At 43.4% G+C, this 16,920-nt stretch overlaps 2 protein-coding genes across 7 annotated transcripts in view; one reads left to right on the forward strand and one right to left on the reverse strand.

Annotated features, from left to right (window-relative positions):
• Positions 1-1,650: 1,650 nt before the first annotated feature.
• Positions 1,651-2,855, reverse strand: Vha14-1 (V-type proton ATPase subunit Vha14-1). The gene is made up of 5 exons (XM_050178115.3): positions 2,667-2,855; positions 2,308-2,389; positions 2,153-2,235; positions 1,960-2,082; positions 1,651-1,808 (listed from the first exon to the last, which is right to left on the reverse strand). The coding sequence occupies exons 1-5, from the start codon at positions 2,706-2,708 to the stop codon at positions 1,779-1,781; spliced, it is 360 nt and encodes a 119-aa protein (XP_050034072.1). The 5' UTR covers positions 2,709-2,855; the 3' UTR covers positions 1,651-1,778.
• A 560-nt stretch (positions 2,856-3,415) lies between these two features.
• The window catches only part of LOC126530817 (uncharacterized), a 230,873-nt gene continuing 217,368 nt past the window's right edge, over positions 3,416-16,920 (forward strand). For all 6 annotated transcript variants that reach the window (XM_050178103.3, XM_050178108.3, XM_050178109.3 and 3 more), the window contains exons 1-4: positions 3,416-3,597; positions 8,666-9,117; positions 12,831-13,021; positions 15,406-15,472. In XM_050178103.3, the coding sequence (XP_050034060.1) occupies positions 8,702-9,117; positions 12,831-13,021; positions 15,406-15,472 (674 nt within the window). In that variant the 5' untranslated portion in view covers positions 3,416-3,597; positions 8,666-8,701. The remainder of the gene's footprint in view (positions 3,598-8,665; positions 9,118-12,830; positions 13,022-15,405; positions 15,473-16,920) is intronic.

The raw sequence follows: 16,920 nt of genomic DNA on the forward strand, positions 1-16,920 counted from the left end.
TTTTCAGCAAGCTAAGTTTGTAGGCAAGAGCGGAGATAAAAATTTGAGGGAATCATTGGGAGCGTTTATCAGAAAGGGTCAGCCTGTGTTACTGGCACATCAGTTGCATTGCCTTCTTCGGAAATAGTGCTTTTTTGAGAGGCATATTTCGTGATGCTGTGTTTCTACGGCACACATTCTCAGCAAGGTGCTCGCATGGAAGTCTTCATTTTTGTATATGTCTGCTAATAAACAGTTGGTAGTTGGCACTTCTCTGTCTCCGTTCTCTTTCCTGTTCCTCTTCTTCATGTTCTACTTTGGGCCAGGAAGAACTAGTAACACCTCTGATAGTATTCTTGCACATCTGTAAAATATGTGAACCTTGCATAGATCGTGAGCTGCTTTTACTTTTACACAATTTTTTTTTTTCAAAGGCAGTGGGGAAAGTTGCATGAAGTGGCCGCAGTATTTGCTGCCCTCCTCAGCTGTGTTGCTGCAGCTAGTCTAGTGATAAGGTGTTTCAATAAGGGGTATCATCAGGCAAAGTTAGAGCATGTGGTGCTACATGTTTAGCAGTGAAAATGTACAGACACAACAATCAATTTAACCCTTTAACTCCCAAAATGTTTTCTGAAAAACAAAAATGTTACTTCCTCTGGTGGTTGGTGTGTAGCATGCTCATAGAAAGAAATGTATGAGCCATATATGAAGACAGTGAACGACTACCCATGTTTCAAGAAAAATATGTTTTTCGCACAACACACAGAAATCTTCAACAACGTTCTCTCTACGCATGACAGCACAAAATAATATACATGAGCGCCCAAACTCTGGAGTAGCTAGGCACTGGGATGAGTGAATGAGCACAATTCATGATGAATAAAGCAATGAAAACTGCAGCATGGACAAGTAGCGCTTGGCGATATTGGTATAAATTTGAACGATGAGCATAGCTTCGGCCTTACGGGTTGACAGTAAATCAACATGGGCGTGGTGGACACGTGCCGGAGTATCCAGTAGGTCTGCCAGATGCTTTCGCTGTGGCTTCATACTTTTCGGCCACAAATGCCGGCTCCCTTTCGCCAGCATCTAGTCCGTAATTTATTCACACTGACAAAAGATGTTACCACTATCACTGATGTTTCGAACATTTGTTGACGTTGTTCCACTTTACTCTTGTAGCCACGGAAGGCATGCCACTAACACTTGTGGAAACTGGCAACGATGTACGGATGATTATGGCACGCAAGCTTTTTCTCTGTGTTCATGTTGGGTGTTTGATACTGGCTGCAATAGTTTACTTGAGTGGGTAAGTGAAACAAGGTGATGGAAAGGGCCAATATTTCGGTACACAAAAGATGTTCATTTGCGTGTTGAATTTTCTAGAATAACAGCCAACCAACCATGTCGGCTCATCTCTCCTATTCCTTTGCATCTGTCGTGCAACCTTAAGAGCTGAATTCAACGTTAAACTGGCACATCTAAAAGAGGTGCTGGAGAGTTTTTTTTTAATTTCGCAATGCCCAGTTTTCTTTCACATGTTCCAAAATACCAGTACAGAGATGTTTTGGAGTGAAAAATGTGTTCGGCAGTAGAGTGGCATAGCTTGGCATGTCTCAAGTTGTGTGTGGCCTACCTGCTTTAATTTCAGATGAGTGCAAAACCAAGGTGGTCACTCTGTTAGACTTTAATACACACAACACTTACAACGACACAACAAATCCCTACAGGGCTGATTTTTTGGAATGGAGAGGCATTTCTTGATTACAAGAAAGCACAGAAAAAAAAAAGAGAGACTGCTACTTGTAATCTTCAGTTGTAAACATCCCCTGAAAAAGAAAACAAAAATGGCAATATTTTTACCCAATTTTGTCGCTGTCCGGTGTGATAGCTTAATAAGCCATCATACTGATTTAAATGCCCTATTTTAATGCACCAAAATGGCTGCAATGTTCAGTACCAGCAGAGTTCAAAACAAACCTTTGCTCGCCTAAGGATGGAGTCCTTGTTTGGGTCGTAGGGTTGATCTTTGGATGGAATTTCCAGAACTGCTGGTATGGACAGTGTGTGGGAGTCAATCGCATGCCTGATCATTTCAGCTATCTGCACAAACCATTTAGACAAAATGCATTAATTGCAACGTGACACGGACGAGGTATATCCACTAACTTACGTTTTGATTTATGAGTATAATATCCACATCTCCGCGCTTGACGAAACTTTTGAAGCATTCTTCTATTTCTGATACACTTGTATCTGAAAACAGGGGAATGGACATTTAATGAAACTGCCCAGCGAAACAGTCGAAGCGAATGCAGTCAAACTTACTCTTATCAACTACTTTGAAGTTCGGCTGTCGTTGCTTGTTGATCTCCCCAATTCCTCCGAGAAGAAATCCAACACAGGTGTCCTATAACAGAAGAATCGTTCAATGGTCAAGTGATGAATTCAAGACAGGCACCAGCACATTTTTACGCAGCATACAAGGTAGCAAAGCCTCAGATTAATTAGTGGACTTTAATATAAGTATTTTCTTTTCCAATCTTTTAATATTTCTGAGCAATTCCCTAAAGCGTAGGTGTGTTGTCGGGAGGCAATATACGGCACAGTGGATGCGAAAGCGAAACGACTTCCGACAACACTTTTACGTCTCTTTACACGCACGCGGCCCATGCTTGCGCACTCACCTCATCCCCTATAATAGCAATGAGCTTTCCCCTTGCGGCCATGGCTTGCTGTAAGCCGAAAAATACCGTAACGGCACTGGGTGACCCGTAGAGTCACGAGATGTCAAGCGGGATGAGCAGTTCGGACCAGACGAGCCCCACTAGGTGCCTTCAATTTTGTCGTCTAGAGGGCTGCCGGAGACGTTGTACTGACGCGCACACCTTGTATGCCACAACGCTCATTGGCTGGGAGTAGCTCTAAGCTGTCCGAGACGACAAATCGAAGAGGCCCACTAAAGCTATCAGCCAATCAGGCTTAAAAGTTTTGCACGTTTTCCGTATCCGGTGTTTGTTTACGGTAATAACGCTAAAAACTCTGGAACCAGTTTCAACTAAAAGTGCTTATAGTCATCATAAATAGTAAGTGTAAACATCGTAAAATATTTAACGCAACTTGAAGTTTAATTATTGCACAACCTCCGCTAGTGCAGTCTTATCATGTGCTCTGTCTGAATGTCGTGGTCTGGACACAATGGACTCGTTTCTAAAGCGTCTTCTTGCGCTAAAAGCAGGTTAAAAAAAAGTAGTTTATAGTTATCTGGAAGCAGTGTCACTCCCTAGACAAACTCTGATGTCCGGCTAAACAAGGCTCGAGTGACGAACACGGCAGCTGCACAAAAAGTACTTTCTATTTTAACCAAATCGATGCGAACTATTTTGTTGTCACAGCGCTTTGTGCTTCTGGCAACGCTGGTCAGAGTGGGAATCGGCCGCCCCATCGGAAAATCGGCGCTGCTGGCGCTAAACATGGCGCAGATCTCTTGGATTATAATTTTTGGTGTTTGTGATTGCAAGTACTTATTTTTTACGTCGTGAAATCAAGGTCGCAGTGTGTTGTGCACTTTTACGGACCAAATGTTGAGCGTCTTCGCGCTAGCAGCAACACTGCCCGGTGAGTTCATGACTGCGATCGGTGTCTATGCTCTATGTTGCGGCTTCCGTCAGTCCACGGTCGTTCTTCGGGCCTCTCGGTCGGCATCATGGCCGAAACCTACGGTCCCGTCCCGTCTAGCACCATGCTTAACGCATGGCGTCAGACAGGTCCCCGTTGAAGTTGCATCGATAAACTACTAGCCTGCACTGCTGCTGGGGTCTCGGTCTGAGAGTTTGACCTGTTCCCTCTTTCTGTGTACGCCTCAGCCACTGAACGCCCCACATGCGTGATTGTTTGCGCTCCGTCGGCACATCGCGTCATTGCGCCGCTCATCGCAGTATTCCTGCTAGAAGACGATATGAACATAGCGCAGGCCGGGGTTTCTATACAGCTCCTTCCCGTTCTGCGCGGCGTCCTGCTGCCTAGTACCTCTCGCGCGTATAGTTGGGCGGCTCTGGGTGAAGCACGCTTTTAGGGGAAACCGCCGTCCATGATCTGCATATTGACCACTGCTGGCCGTCGGGCTTTTCCGTTCGCTGGTAGCGCTGCCATTTCACGAGTTTAGCTTTCCTGGCAGTAAGTTTTCGTTTTGACAGTTGGGGCATCAGTTTGCGGCGTGTTTTCTCCCGCATACTTTCGCAGTGAAATTGGGCCGTATACAAGGCAAATGGCAATTAACGAGCACCAGCTAATTAACATAACCGTCTTTGTCTTTTATTTGCAACACTTTCTTCCGCGTGAAACAGGTGCTTGCACACGTAATCGTTAAATCCCATCAATGGGGAGAAATTCGGCACCTGCGTGCTTTGCGGCGCATTTGCCTGTGAGGAGACGATTGCTTATGTTAAGCTCAGGAGATTCTAGGAGCGTGCTGTATGATATTCCTTAAGAACACACCTGTGTGTCGGTGATTGTTTAGTCTTTTTATTTCGAATTGCGAGCGAAATACAGCTGCTCCACTTTTTCTTACTGTCAAAAATAGAAAAATAAAACCGCGCGCGCATGCATTAGCTGTGCACGTAAGCGAAGTCCTTGAGCCGCTTTCTTCTGAGTGTCAATCTCTGATTACCTCTAGGTGTGCTATGTTTGAAAAAGCTGCGACACCATGTTTTGCAGCAAAGTGTAGTTTGAAGAAAGAGCGGAAATGAACCGTCAAATTACCGTGAATGTATCGACGTCTGGACGTCTTTTAGTAATGCCTAAAATAATAAAAAAAAAGCTTACCTGAACATTTGTTTGTTTTGTTGACAGTTTAGCATCACATTGTCGTGATAAACTGTTTCCTGTATGCGAGCCCTTCTAACAAAGTTAACAAAGGGTGTTGAACTGCCCAAGTTAAACGTTTCTAATAGCTTTGTCTCCTTAAGTAAGTTTGTGATGCCACCCAGGTCATTGTGTTATTCAAATGCGCAGACTTGTGCAAGGGCTTGAAAATTTACATCTTAATTTCTTTAGCAATTTTCTCTCATCTGAGAATTTGTTTCCCCTCTTTGTTTGCAGAGAGTGCACAAGCCAAAAGCTTTATGGCTCACTTGACAGACTTTTCTTGTAGTGATGTAAGTTTTACCTTGTGTCAGCAGCATGTGAGTCTGTACATACCAGCAGTACACTTTTACAATGCAGATCTAGGCCAACATAATGTAAGGGCTTTTCGCTCTGTTATATTACATTCTTATAATCCACAGCTCATGGTTTGCCAGCTACATGGTGATAATTCAGGTCTTGTGTTGGTGCGGCTAATGAAGTTAACCATTCATTCACACCTGAATATGTGGGCTTCGTAGGATTACTGGAGTCCCCGCATGGAGGTAGAACGTATCTGAGAGGCTTTCTGGGTCCTTTTCCCACTAAACAACTTGTTTGCAGCTGAAAGGCGACAGGAGCAGTTAATTGCTCTAGGAGGCTATGCCATTGAGACAGAATAAACTTCTGGTTAGTTGTAGTTATACCGTGTCTGTATAAGTCATCAATGGTTACACAATCTTTTTGGGTAGCAGTGCGAACATCTGTGAGAGTTGTAGGCTTACATTTAGCCCATTTTCAGTTTGATGTTGCGCATATCTTCAATCTCATACAAGATGTTTGCAGAGGGCTGCAATACAGTAATAAATGTTGACAAGCATAATCAAACACAGTGTACGAAGAAAGATTAACGCAAAAATTATTGACAAGCATAACCAAACATTGTGGAAAGAAAAATCAAACTACAATAAAGAAGAAAGTACACGGGGTAAAAGCCCATGATGGAAGCTGCATTTCAAAATTTGTTAGAGCATCCTGAGTCACAGTTTCAAGTGAAAGTTTATTTCAGTCCATTATTGTTTTTGGAAAACAAAATATTTAAAGCAGTTGTTATGCTGTATGAGCTGGTAATTGATAGGGAGTGTTTACTTATTGTAGGGTAACCTGCCTCAAAAGTAAGAATACCCAAATACTTATAATGGCCATCTAAAAGTTGAAAAAAAAAATTATTTAAAGCTGTTAGTGTGATTTCTATCTGCCACCGATGGTAGTCCACTTTGCCTTAGCAGTTCATGGATTGAAGTATGGAGATAGTAGTTGTAAATAAATCAAATATCTTTCTTTTGAGTTCTTTCTAATTTGTTAACATTTCTCTTTGTGAAAGCATAGCAACTGAAGCAGGATGAACTATGGTGTTATATGCCAGGGAAAAGTGCATTGCTGGTTAGGAGAATTTTAACGAGCACCTTAAAAAAATAAACTGACAAAGACACCTGGCCACAGTTTATGATGCAGCAAAGATTATTAGACTTGCATAGTCCTATGTATTTACATTGCATTGCTTCAGAGAAAATTATTGTTAGGGGAATAAGAGAAGAACAGAGGGCTTTTCTTTAATGTTATTCTCGTGAAGATGGTTTTGTAGTTAATGGGCATTTGCCATTGTTCACACGAAGCAGCTGTTTTCACAAAATCTTTGTTTAATATAGTCTGGTCATTAATTAAATATATTTCTTTGTATATCACACAGTCATCTGCATATAGTTTTATTTTTGCTGAGATTTCTATCTATCTAAAAAAGCAAAAATGAGATGGCCAAGGATGGATCCCTGGTGAACTGCAGAATCAGCAGGAACAATGTGGGAAGAAGACAATCAAAACGAGTCAACGTCAGAAAGATAGGCCTTCATCCATTTTAATAACTGATCATCTTTAGGCCTGAATCCTAATTTATGAATTAGTTTGCTGTGGAAAACCTTGTCAAAGCTTTACTGAAATCCATAAATGTAGCATTGATTTGTTTTTTGTTATTGATTGTATGAACTGACTGCGTAGTGGTTGAAAAGTCAGGCCATAATCTGTGCTGAGCATTTTTTAAATGGGCCCTGAAATGCTTTCCTAAGTAATCATAGAATGAACTCGCTATTAAAGGTTATCTCACAGATAATTTTTAGAATCCTTCAACTATAAGTGCAGTTATTGCACCGGCTTTCTCTTTTAGTCTCTGTTAGCGTGCCGAAAGATACACAGTGGAGAAGCCATAAGGGCAGAGCCCCGCTCAAAAATTTACTGTCGTGGCGGCGAAATGGCTTGTGGTGGCAGCTGCGGTAGACTATACTATGCAGCACACTGCTGCTATCTAAGAGGCCATGATCGGCAGACGCGGCTATATGCAATTGTCGTCTGTAAACCGGTAGTGCAAAGATGGAAAGATGGAATGAAGGGGCCTCTATGACAGATCAGCGATGTTTTCTTACTATGTTCAAAAAGTTTTTCAGGGCCCCTTCAATGCCTTATGTTCATCAAGAAAACTAGATAAATTATTGTGGATTATGTGTTCTAGTATTTTATATGCTGTTAAAATAAGAGAAATTATGTGGTAATATATGATCTGGTTATGCAGTAACTGGGTTGGTGGCTCCACTTCTAGTGGCATCAGTCAAGTTATATAGTAACCTGAATACCATCTAACGTGGACATGTTTAGACTGCTCATACCTTGTAAATGTCCTCACTTGGTCTGACTTGAAAAGCCAGAAAACATGAGTTGCTTGTCATCCTTGTTTGATCTGTTTGACTTAAGTTGCTTCAGAATGCATTGAGAACATAGTGAGCTGACCAACATTTTCAGACTTGTGAAGCAACTGGAGTTCTGAATTGTTACAAGTCTCCTCTACTGCATCGGTATATGAGATATATGAGCAACCTGGGTATTAAGTGAGGATTCGTTGCGCAATCAATCCTTTCCTGCTTCCTCACTGGCTTGAACACCATCATCACTGAGGGAAAATAAGATTGGAGCGGCTGCTTCTTGTGAAAGCTTGAGCTATGTTTTGTGCAGTTTTCAATATCATGGCTGGAGGTCAAATCTGAACCTTTGAGTGACACTCCTAATTAAGTCATCCCTAAATGAGCTAGGATACAAGTGTTATTTATTCAGAACTCTAATATAGACAGCCCAGCTGAAGTATAAAACAGCAACAGATCTTATGGCTTGGTGGGAGTGCAGATTAGCATGCTCAGGTGTATTAGGCAATTTGATGATGGTTTTTCACCCGTTCATAGCTTTCAGACATGGTTCAGTTTAGATTGGAGCTGGAGAGGGAGAGTGTGTTACGAAGCAATGTCCACGAGGAGCATTTGTCCTGGAGGGTAGAGCTGCTTACACAATATGTTTGACCTGTAGGTAAATTTACCCGCTATTAAAAAGCTTCGCACAGTGATAATAAGAGCACCACGCAGTAAGTTGTACAGTGATGGAGCTAAAAAGCTCCGTGCAAGTATAGCTCCTTTATCATTTGACAACTTATTGTGTGCCAACTTACTATTAGTTGTGCAAGGCTTGGGTGATCTTGGGTAAGATCCTTTGTGCAAGTGGTCCCGGGCCCGTGGCGGCCATATTCCAATGGGGTGGAATGCAAAAATGCTCGTGTATTTAGATTTAGGTGCACATTATCAAACCATGGGAGATCAAAGGTTAATCCCTAGCCCTCCACTGCAGCATCCCTCATGACATTAAAACCAGGGATCAAAATTTTATTTTTAATGTACCTCAGAATCCTTTTGTTGGCCTGTTTGTGTGGCTGTCTGACGAAAATTTTTTTTCCTGTAACCTGCTTCCCCAGAGGCCCTTGGGACGCTCCACCGAGGCCGATGTCGAGATGGAAGCAAGACTGGATAGGCCCACGGACGAAGGCAGCAGTGACAGCACAGCTGCCTGTCTGCCACCGCACACAGCCGCGGCCTCCTCGCCTGCGGTGGCCGACAGCACACAGGGCAGTGCCGCGGAAGAAGAGCCCCGTCATGTGACTGAGAAGCCCAGTTCCTCGGAACGGTCTGGTGCTGGAACTGGAGAGAGTGTCCCCGAGGGAGGAGGCACAGGTGTCACGGACGATGATGGCCAAGGCCAGCGTGACGGAACGCCCGCACGTCAGGCTGGAGACTCTCCCAAGGCGTCCAGCCTGCCATCAGCGTCATCTGGCAGAGACGGCGGTGGTGTGGTGTCGCCCCTTGTGGTGAAAAGAGGCCCCGGCAGACCGCGAAAGGATGGTAGTAGCCCCGTGCAACGCAAGAAGCTGTAAGTTTGCCCACTGACTGTGTCGCGCTGGGCCAGTTTCTAATGCAAAGTGGCATTGTCGGTGGTCTGTAATTGGGACGGAGACCAGCTGGGAATCACTGAGGGCTGGTGCCTTTCCTTCTGCTAGGGAATAGTGCAGGTTGCGTGTTCACAAAAATGTTCTTGCACTAGAACTGTTCTCAAGACCAGATGACAGCCAGTCATGGCGTTGGATGTATAGTTAGTAAATATGGCCAGTCGATGGCAATTACTCTGTGACCTTAAACCCCCCATTTTGATCAGATACCTTTAGGATGGAGTTGCCTAACACAAGGCTATGTGTTACTGGTGATTGCTAGGTCTTTTCAAAAATGGACTTGCATGGGCTGATGATAACAACATTGTTTATGGGTGGCCTCTATGAAACTGTGTCAATGACCTTCTCATAACAAATCTATTGTACTACACTGTTCTAATGGTCAATTTATTTAATAGAATAAAATATGTATATTTTAAACAAAAAATTTTTAGAATATTTTATCAGGTGCACATTGGGCAACTATCAAGTGGATAGTATAGAGAGAAGTGGCGTGGGATCAGAAGCCGCCAACTGGTATTTCTTAGTTTGCAAGGGTACGTAAATCAGTGTGCGCTCGGTTGCATAACTCACGAATGAAAGGCAGTTGAAAAATTACTGCGGTGCCTGTGTCTGTAAAGGAGAAAGCAATGGAATGCATGACCTGATGCACCTGTAAAGTTCCATTGATATAATCTACTATTCGATATACTATTATATCCTTTATGCCAATGGCAAGAGTGAAAAACTTACTTTTTGTTTTGCACAAAAAGATTGTTGTGCACTAGCCTAGTCAGTGCAAATATTCTTTCCATTCTTTATATGTTAAAAATATGCAGACAGTCTAAAATAGAGGCATGTCTTGTTAGGCCAGTGTAACTCCCTATGCAAGAAATTAACTTTTCTGTTGGCTCACTGAGAAAACACTTCACTTGAAAGGTTGCACATAGCTACAGAACTAAGAGTAAACATGCCTGTTTTATTGATATAAGTATTGAATTGATATACACCCTGCCATTATAAGTGTGTCTCTTGAGGAAATGTGTGATTCCAGTGAATTTTCCATAACTAAGAATAACCTTTAAGTGTTTGTGTGTGTTCCCCTTCTTGTCCTGCGTCCTTTCGTTCTGTTCTGTATATACAGACTAGCCCAAGCTGCCCCGGTGTTGCGTTTTACTTTTTCAGTTGTCTTTATTTTCATACAGTTGAAACTCTATGTAAGCACTGATATACCAAAGTAAATCTAAAATGTTTCTCTCCGATATCGGCATATACGAACACAGAATATAGCAAAGGTATTTTCGTGTTATAAGTGACTTCATTGTAACAGGGTTTAACTGAATTACAAATGGATGACTGGGCACAAGCACTGATGTAAATAAATGAGATTCCTCAAACTGGATAATTTAGACATTATCTTGTCAGAGCAACTGCGACACGACACGCGAGGATTCTTTAAGCCTTTGATAGCTGGGAGGAGTCGTCAAAGGCATATTGAAGCAATGATGTGGTTGATTTTTTTTATTGGCCATACATCTGTCAGAAAGATGCAGCGCTGGCCTACGTTGCCAGCAGCATATTTTCGAAGAGAAACCATCCTAAAGGCCCTCTCCACTGGTGCGAACCAGTGCAGCAACTGTGGACAGAATGCATCACATGATCCTTGTCATCGAGCTGTCATTCGCCTCCATGTCTTTGTTAGGTTTTTCTACGTTTCGCATTGCTCCATTCTGTGGGGTTAATTTTCCAATATGCTTATTATATGGCTAATATTGTGCAGTTGACAGTAAAAGCTTATAGCTGCAGCTAGTGCTATCCAAATTGTATCGCATTGTTCAGGACAGTGTTGTGAAATTATCATTGAGACGTAGTTCCTTTGTCGTGTTTTTGTCCGCAGATTAAAGCATCTTAACGATGGATTAGACTATAACTACGGGACATACACAGAAGCTGTGCATCTGTGTATGGGGTTTTTGCTTCATACCTTGTCAAGGATGTGTCATTCATGGATGGTCATTTGTTCTCTTGCTTCTGCCAGGCTTTCTGCCATTGCTTGAAACAGCATGTGAAGTACACTTCTATGTGTTCTGTCATGAGAAGTGGTGTTGATCAAACTGTGTCGTGAACCAAATGATCCATGTAATTCATTTCTGCTCCCTGGCTGACTGGTAGCACCTGAACCAACACCTTTTGGTCCCCACTTTTGGTCCTTAAGACAATGTTTGGCAAAGGTTAGCAGCAAATGAGCCTGCCTGTGTGCATACCTGCCAACTCTACCAAATTTTCTGTGAAGTTTATGAATTTAGGGTCGTTCTGTGTTTTTACGAATTTTATGTGAGGTTTTAAAGAAGAACAAATGCTGTTCGGGAAGAACTGCTCATCAGTCTCTGACCATACCCTTTGAAGCCAGTAAAAGGGCATTAGAGGGTTATCACTTCGAGCCAGTTTATCCAGACAAGTTCCCGAAGTAGGCGAAATCAGCAACAGAGAAGTTGCCGAGAAAGTCACTGGGATTTAAAAGCAATGCACTGCTCATCAGTCTCTGCTGTTCCAAGTTCTCTGCTGCTTGCATGTTGTGTCTAAAGGTAAATCATTGCTAATAAAGTGCACTTGTATCGCGGAAAAGTTGTGTGCTTAGGGCAAACTGCTTAAAAATTCATTCTTTCCCCCCTCTCTTCTTGTTCAGTGTTGTGTCTGCAGGATTTTTTACAAATTTTAAATGTTCACCGGTTGGCAAGTATGCATTTGCAAAGGGCAGACCTCAGCAGTAGCCTCTCCTATCAGTTTGTTTCCATTCTTGTGCAGTGCTACTGTTTCCAGTTAGTTTTTCTGTTCTGCTCGCGCTCTGTTTTAGCTGTTGTGTTCTCAGTGCCTTGGCTTGTTCTCAGCATTCTGTCATCGGCTCCTAGTTAGGAATTTAGGTAGCAAAATTTACAAATGGTGAATACTAATTAGCTATGGTGAGCACTCTTCATCAAAGTCACATCGGATTCCCCACTTCCAGATGTTCTAAAGGGTAGTTCAACCACTCTCTAGAAAGCTACATTGGCTGTTTCATGTATGAGACTTCAGCACTGGTTTAGCTTGCACTCGATCACCCCAAGTCCCTGGCTTTCACCTTGTGCAAGCATCTACTGACCTTTATAGCTGTGTAACTGGGGCACAACTGAATGGCCACTCTTTTACATCAAGAGGCACATGAAACAAAGATCATAAGAGCCAAGTGGCACAGGGCCGAGCTTACTTGAAAAATGGCATCTGAAGTTCAGCTAATTGGCGGTTCTTGAGCTGCTTATTGTCTGGGCTTTTCTTTCAAGAGCTGTACCATTTAGCTTTGAATCACTCATAAAACCATTTTCATTTCTTCTCTAGATTCCTCTTTCTCAGTGCAGTGGCCTCATTTCCAGAAACCCCAGGTTATTTCATTTTGTGCAGCTGTGGCGCTTGCAACAACAGGTTTGAATGTCACTTCAGTTCGTGTCAGTTCAAATGTCATTACACGGTGATTTTGTTTTCTTTGACAGATCATGCAAAAGCACTTTGTTTTCTCGTTCTTGAAGGCATACTTTTTTTAACCTGGCTTGATGTTTTAATAATTTCGTGCCATTTCAAAGAACAGGTGACAAACTTGACTGAGAAGTGTTTGTGCCTGTTCCAGTCACAGCTTCCCTGGCCGGCCCAGGGTGCGATCGCGGAAGCCGAGCTTGCTGTCGCTGGCAGGCAGCAGCGGCCAAACGCCACCTGGTGGTTCCTTGTTGGACCAGCCTCCGGCCTCCTACGATATGGAGCTGGAGCATTCAGCGCAACCCCCGCTGACGCCTCAAGCCAGCATGTCCATGTCTGACAGTGGTATGTGTGCTATGGCACTTGAGAGGTGCGCTAAAGCAGGTTCTTCAAATGCTGGAAGGGCTAAGCTTTGAGTTGTACATGTTGAATTGCAGCGCGCTACTGAGCAACAGTACGCGACACATGAACAAGCACTTCTCCATGTGTCATGGGTGTCCTTTATGTGCGTTGTTGTACTCAGTTGTACTATCCATGGTGGCTGCATTTCAGTGGGGGCAAAAACTCTTGCATTGTTAGATTTGGGTGCAAGTTAAAAAAATTCACCGACGATTACGATACTCCCTAATGTGAAATTTGAACGCAGCTCTATACGTGTTTTCATTTCATGATATATTGGCTGACGCAGACAATCGATCTCTTGTGGCACATTGCAAACGGAGTGAAATGTGTTGCAACTGCATCGCTAATCTGGAGATCAGGAGAGCAAGTGCGTAGGTGACGCGTAGGTGACGCGTAGGCGTGATTCACATCTGCTGCCAACGGATCTCCCAGACGATGTGCACTACTCTGTACGCTACGGTGTTAGGAAATTTGTGAGTCTCGCTCTAAAGTGTGAAAGTGTGATGACAGTTAACTTGTAAGGCAGTGAGTGACTGTAAAGTCTGTTTCTTGGCATTAGAGCACAGAAAGGATAAGCTGTGAAAGCATGAAGACAGTGACAATCTGATCTTGATTTTTGGTGGGTAAAATGATCCGGCACTGGGCAGCATGCAGCCCATGACATCTTCAGTCATGTTTTACTGGCAGGCAGTCATGGGCAGAAGGGGACCGAAAGTTAGGCATGTTAAAAGTGTGATTATCATAGAGGCTCATAGGAAAACCATTTGCCATTGACATTTGCTTGCTTACCCATGCCAGTACAATCTTGGTATGTTTTCTAGTGGTGTGGGGATAGCTAAATGTTAGCTCAAATCAAATGTGTGTCCTTTGCAGCCTAATAAGAAGTCAAAATTCAATACTGAACTTCTTTCTGTAAGGTTGCAGTTATTAGTGTTGTTAATTTGGGCCATGCAATTGCAGAAAAGTTGTAGCAGAGCATTATATGATCAACACTGCAATGTATGATGCAAAGCTGTGTGAGCTACTTCATAGAATCTATGCATGACTAAATTACATTTGGTATTTTACGGTGAATAACTGTTAAAAGTTCATTACACATTTTTCATTATCTCTGCTGGCATGGCCAGTGTCACTGTGTTTGTGAAGCAGGTAAATTGACTTGGTTGACTGTGCTGCAATGTGTAACAGTGTGGTTAATGTGTGTTTACTTCAACATTTTAAAGACTTAAAGCTTGCTTTTGCTGTTATCGACGTATCTTCTGGTGGATAAGTCGCACCCCCCCTAAATGCAGCCACTTTTGCAGAAAAGTTAATGTATCAGTAACATCTTTGCATAAGATCTTTGCATAATGTATCAGTAATGTATCATAATGTATGTAATGTAAGATCATAACATTTTTGCATAACGTATCAGTAACATCTTTGCAATGCGTTTCACGCATTGCAGGTTCCCACGCAAGTGTTCTTGTTGCAAAATGCTGTACTCACCCAATTCTGACGTGCTCAGCTACTACACACTGCTGGTGTACCGTAGATTTTGGGCACCCAAGTCACGAGGCAGCCGATATCAAAAGTGAACGAGGGGCGATGTCGGGTGGGCACCTAGTGCTCCGAACGTTCGCTTGTGCTCTCGCTATCTCTCGCGGTGGGCCAATGCCTTGCTTTCATCAGCGGTTGTTAGCACGGCAGGACAGGAGCGCAAATTGAACAATTGCCTATTCAGTGACGTGGGAGCCAAAACAAATGTTTGAAAAGCGAGATGCTTGCGTGGTCTCGCACCATCGGCAAAGTAATGCAGGAAGGGCCAAAATCGTGTCGCGTTTCGACGTGTATGACCTATTTCGCATCGTCTGTGCATGCATAGGCACATAAAATGCGTGCTTGCGCACGTTGGCAAGCGCACTTGCTCTGAGTGCTGCCGTGTAACACCTGCCATCTTTTGTAAATTCCGCATATAAGTTGCACCATTTTACAAGACGAAGCGACGAAGATATTGAAATAAAGATGCACCTTATACATCGGAAAATACTGTAGTCTCGATCATATTAAACACAAATGTGTGTCATTTTGTTTCTCCTCCAGGTGGTGCTGGAGACTTACGTTTGGTGTGCCATGAAACGGGTAGCTTGATGCGTTTCTCCTGTAATGCCTTCGATGTTTGCTTCTAACAACCTGTGTTTGCTGAAGTCGGGCCACTAGAGAGATGTGTTGTTTGGGTTAAGTTTTACAGTGGGGTGTAAAAGCTGAAAGTTGTTTGTCTCTTAATTAAACATGTTTCTCATTGGCAGGCACGTGATTCTTTGTTCTGTTGCTTCTGTTTACTGCAGCACATTATGATCAACCTGGTCATGGAGAATCTCCGCATGAGAAGCAAGACGAGATGTCACCAGAAGGGTGAGTGCCGTGCACTGAGGCACGCACTGCAGTATTAAAATAGAAAAAGAACAATCTCATTGCTTTGCTGCTGAACTTGCTGTTTAGTTGTTTCTTATGCAGTCCTGCTAGAAATCAGACATGTATGTAACGACTTACATGTAACTAATTAATTCTAATCAATTACATATTTAGTTTTGTCGATAATCTATTACCGTAAAAACCGGACTATAGTTCGGACCGGAATATAGGTCGATCCCCCAACTAACGAATCCTCAAAATGAAAAAAAAAAAAAATCCTTTTCAATGGCAAAAGTACCGAAAGACATGACACCCTTACCTTGAAACAAATGCGACTCGGGGGGTTGCACAATGGTGACAGTATTTATTTAAATGCTGCTCGCATGTGCACCCGGCCAAGTTTTTAGCGGTTTCGCGCGATCATCGACACGCGTGCTTGTCAACACCTTATTAATGGCGCTGAGCAGCGAAACAAACGAGATACGCGCATGTGTACACATGCCCTTACTTTCGCTATTTCGCCGCTCCGTGCCGTGATGATAAGGTGCTGACAAACACGCGGGTCGATGGTCGCGCGATACTGTTAAAAGTTCGTCGGGTGTACAGTACACAGAAGGGCACGAAGTGCGCAAGCGCTACTCCGAATCAGAGCAACGCCTTTGATCAGAGTCGGATGACGAGTGCTTCTCGCTGCCCAGTCCATAGGCGCGTGCGATCTCTACCGCTTTCAAACGGATGCATTCGGCAGTCACAGGCAGCGATCTTACACACAGCTCGCGGACGGACTCCGCAACCTTGCCTTCCAGTTCTGCAGTCCACTGCGATCCGGCACGAAATGACGTTTTCTTTTGGTTGCTGCAAGTTGTAATACGTTGCTTTTGCCTCCGCCACTACCGAATGCACTTTTCGGATACTTCAAGTTCGCGCTGTGCCGCCAGGTTGCCGTGGGCTTCCGCGTACTCAATCGCCTTTTTCTTGAAGGCGACGGTGAATTGACGTCGGCTTCCGCTCCCGCTCATTTCGAAACAAAATGAAAGTGCAGCCTTTAATTAATATAACTTTGCGACAATGGAAACGCAAAATGCCGGTGTCACAGGTGCCACAGCGTCGCCACGCCGCCATGCTGCTGATGGCGATGGCGAAGGCGGCTGTTTACTTTATCCGCGCATTGTTGCAAGACTTCCGTAGTTTTTCCGCCAATGTCCGGTATATAAGTCGAGGGTCGACTTTTCGCGATGGGTTTTTGAAAAAAAGTTCGACCTATATTCCGGTTTTTACGGTAATTTGTTTTGTGTGGTAATGTTCGCTGTAATTCAGTTACCCTTTTCAGTAACAAATTGCATGTAACCAGTTACATTATTGACAAAACAAGTCTGTAACAGGTGACGCAGCATGGAGCACGGAAAACACACGAAAGTGAAACTGTGAAAGTGATCAACCGAGAATAC

This window comes from Dermacentor andersoni, chromosome 5, assembly GCF_023375885.2.
Source record: "Dermacentor andersoni chromosome 5, qqDerAnde1_hic_scaffold, whole genome shotgun sequence".
Lineage (NCBI taxonomy): Eukaryota > Metazoa > Arthropoda > Arachnida > Ixodida > Ixodidae > Dermacentor > Dermacentor andersoni.

Excerpts from the sequence above, each read along its gene's own strand:
- Vha14-1 (XM_050178115.3), bottom strand. The coding sequence starts at position 2,708 with ATGGCCGCAAGGGGAAAGCTCATTGCTATTATAGGGGATGAG. Across the intron at positions 2,083-2,152 it reads TTATACTCATAAATCAAAAC|ATAGCTGAAATGATCAGGCA; the intron begins GTAAGTTAGTGG and ends TGGTTTGTGCAG. Across the intron at positions 1,809-1,959 it reads CCATCCTTAGGCGAGCAAAG|GGGATGTTTACAACTGAAGA; the intron begins GTTTGTTTTGAA and ends TTTCTTTTTCAG.